This window comes from Galeopterus variegatus, unplaced genomic scaffold (assembly GCF_000696425.1).
Source record: "Galeopterus variegatus unplaced genomic scaffold, G_variegatus-3.0.2 Scaffold3970, whole genome shotgun sequence".
NCBI classification, from domain to species: domain Eukaryota; kingdom Metazoa; phylum Chordata; class Mammalia; order Dermoptera; family Cynocephalidae; genus Galeopterus; species Galeopterus variegatus.
In genome coordinates, this window is record NW_007730081.1 from 103,092 (window position 1) to 104,144 (window position 1,053).

The window sequence follows — 1,053 nt, forward strand, 5'->3', positions numbered from 1 at the left end:
CCCAAAAAGCCCAGCAAAAGGCCTATCCAGGTGATTCTAATGTGCTGCCAGAACTAAGGGCCTGGAGACCAGCACCCAGGGACTCCATTCCCTTCCAGATGAAGCGTCTTTCAGGTGGGGCAGCAGTTTGCTGAGAATTAGGATGGCAGGGCTGGGCTCGTCAGTGGTGTTCAGTACCCCCATACCCACCGTGGCACCCAGGGCACGCTCTGAACCTTTACATGGCCTGGGCTGACGAAGGACAGCTGCCCTGCTCCCTCTGGGCAGCCGAGGCTCTGAAGTGTGTCCTGCACGGTCTCTGCGGCCTCTGACACCACGTACAGGCTCTCCCCCTCCATGTGGCTCTGCAGCTCCCTGAGGAACGAGGGCTTCAGCGGCCTCAGCTTCCCGCAAGGTGCGGGAGGGGGCAGAAGAGGAGAGCTATGGAGGGGCCCCAGCCGGGCCTCCTCAGGGCCTGGGCTCCCCAGGGCCAGTGCTTTTCCAGGCCTTGTGCACACTTCGATGCTGACCTAGGCACTGAGAGAATACAGCATGTGGCTGGCCTGTCATGAGGGACTGCTGTTGAAGGTCATTTGCGGGTGTTGGAAAAGGGGAGAAACTGAAGGAAGCCTGAGACATCCATCTTTTAGAAAGTTTCTAATGTCCAGACCAGAGGCTGGACATTATCAGCTTTCTGCCAGCTGAATTGCATTAAAGGTGTATGTAGTGTTTAAAAATTTTGAGATAATATTAAAATTGGTAGGTTTCCCATAAAAATCCAGATTTCTAGCTTCTCTTGAAAAATGGGAAGGCTGGCACTACTGAGCTCATATTCCTGCCTGGTAACAAGCAGCAGCAGCTGAGTAGCAGTTGCCAGCTTTAGGCAGACATGTGTCTCCAGTTAGCCACAGTCCCCACCACTCCCTGTTGCCTCACATTCAGCAGCTACCACATTTGTTTCCTTTCCTGGCCCTGAAAACATCTGGTTGAAATCCCTGGCAGAACATACCCCTTGCTCCCTGCTACTCTCTTTTGCCTAGGCCCCTAAGTGGCTGCTAATAGTGGACACCCCAT

General features: G+C 54.0%; 1 protein-coding gene across 1 annotated transcript in view; it reads right to left on the minus strand.

Annotated features, from left to right (window-relative positions):
• The window catches only part of LOC103601981, a 43,847-nt gene that overhangs the window by 5,599 nt on the left and 37,195 nt on the right, over positions 1 to 1,053 (minus strand). The window contains exon 9 of the mRNA XM_008586384.1: positions 222 to 509. Within this exon, the coding sequence (XP_008584606.1) occupies positions 222 to 509 (288 nt within the window). The remainder of the gene's footprint in view (positions 1 to 221; positions 510 to 1,053) is intronic.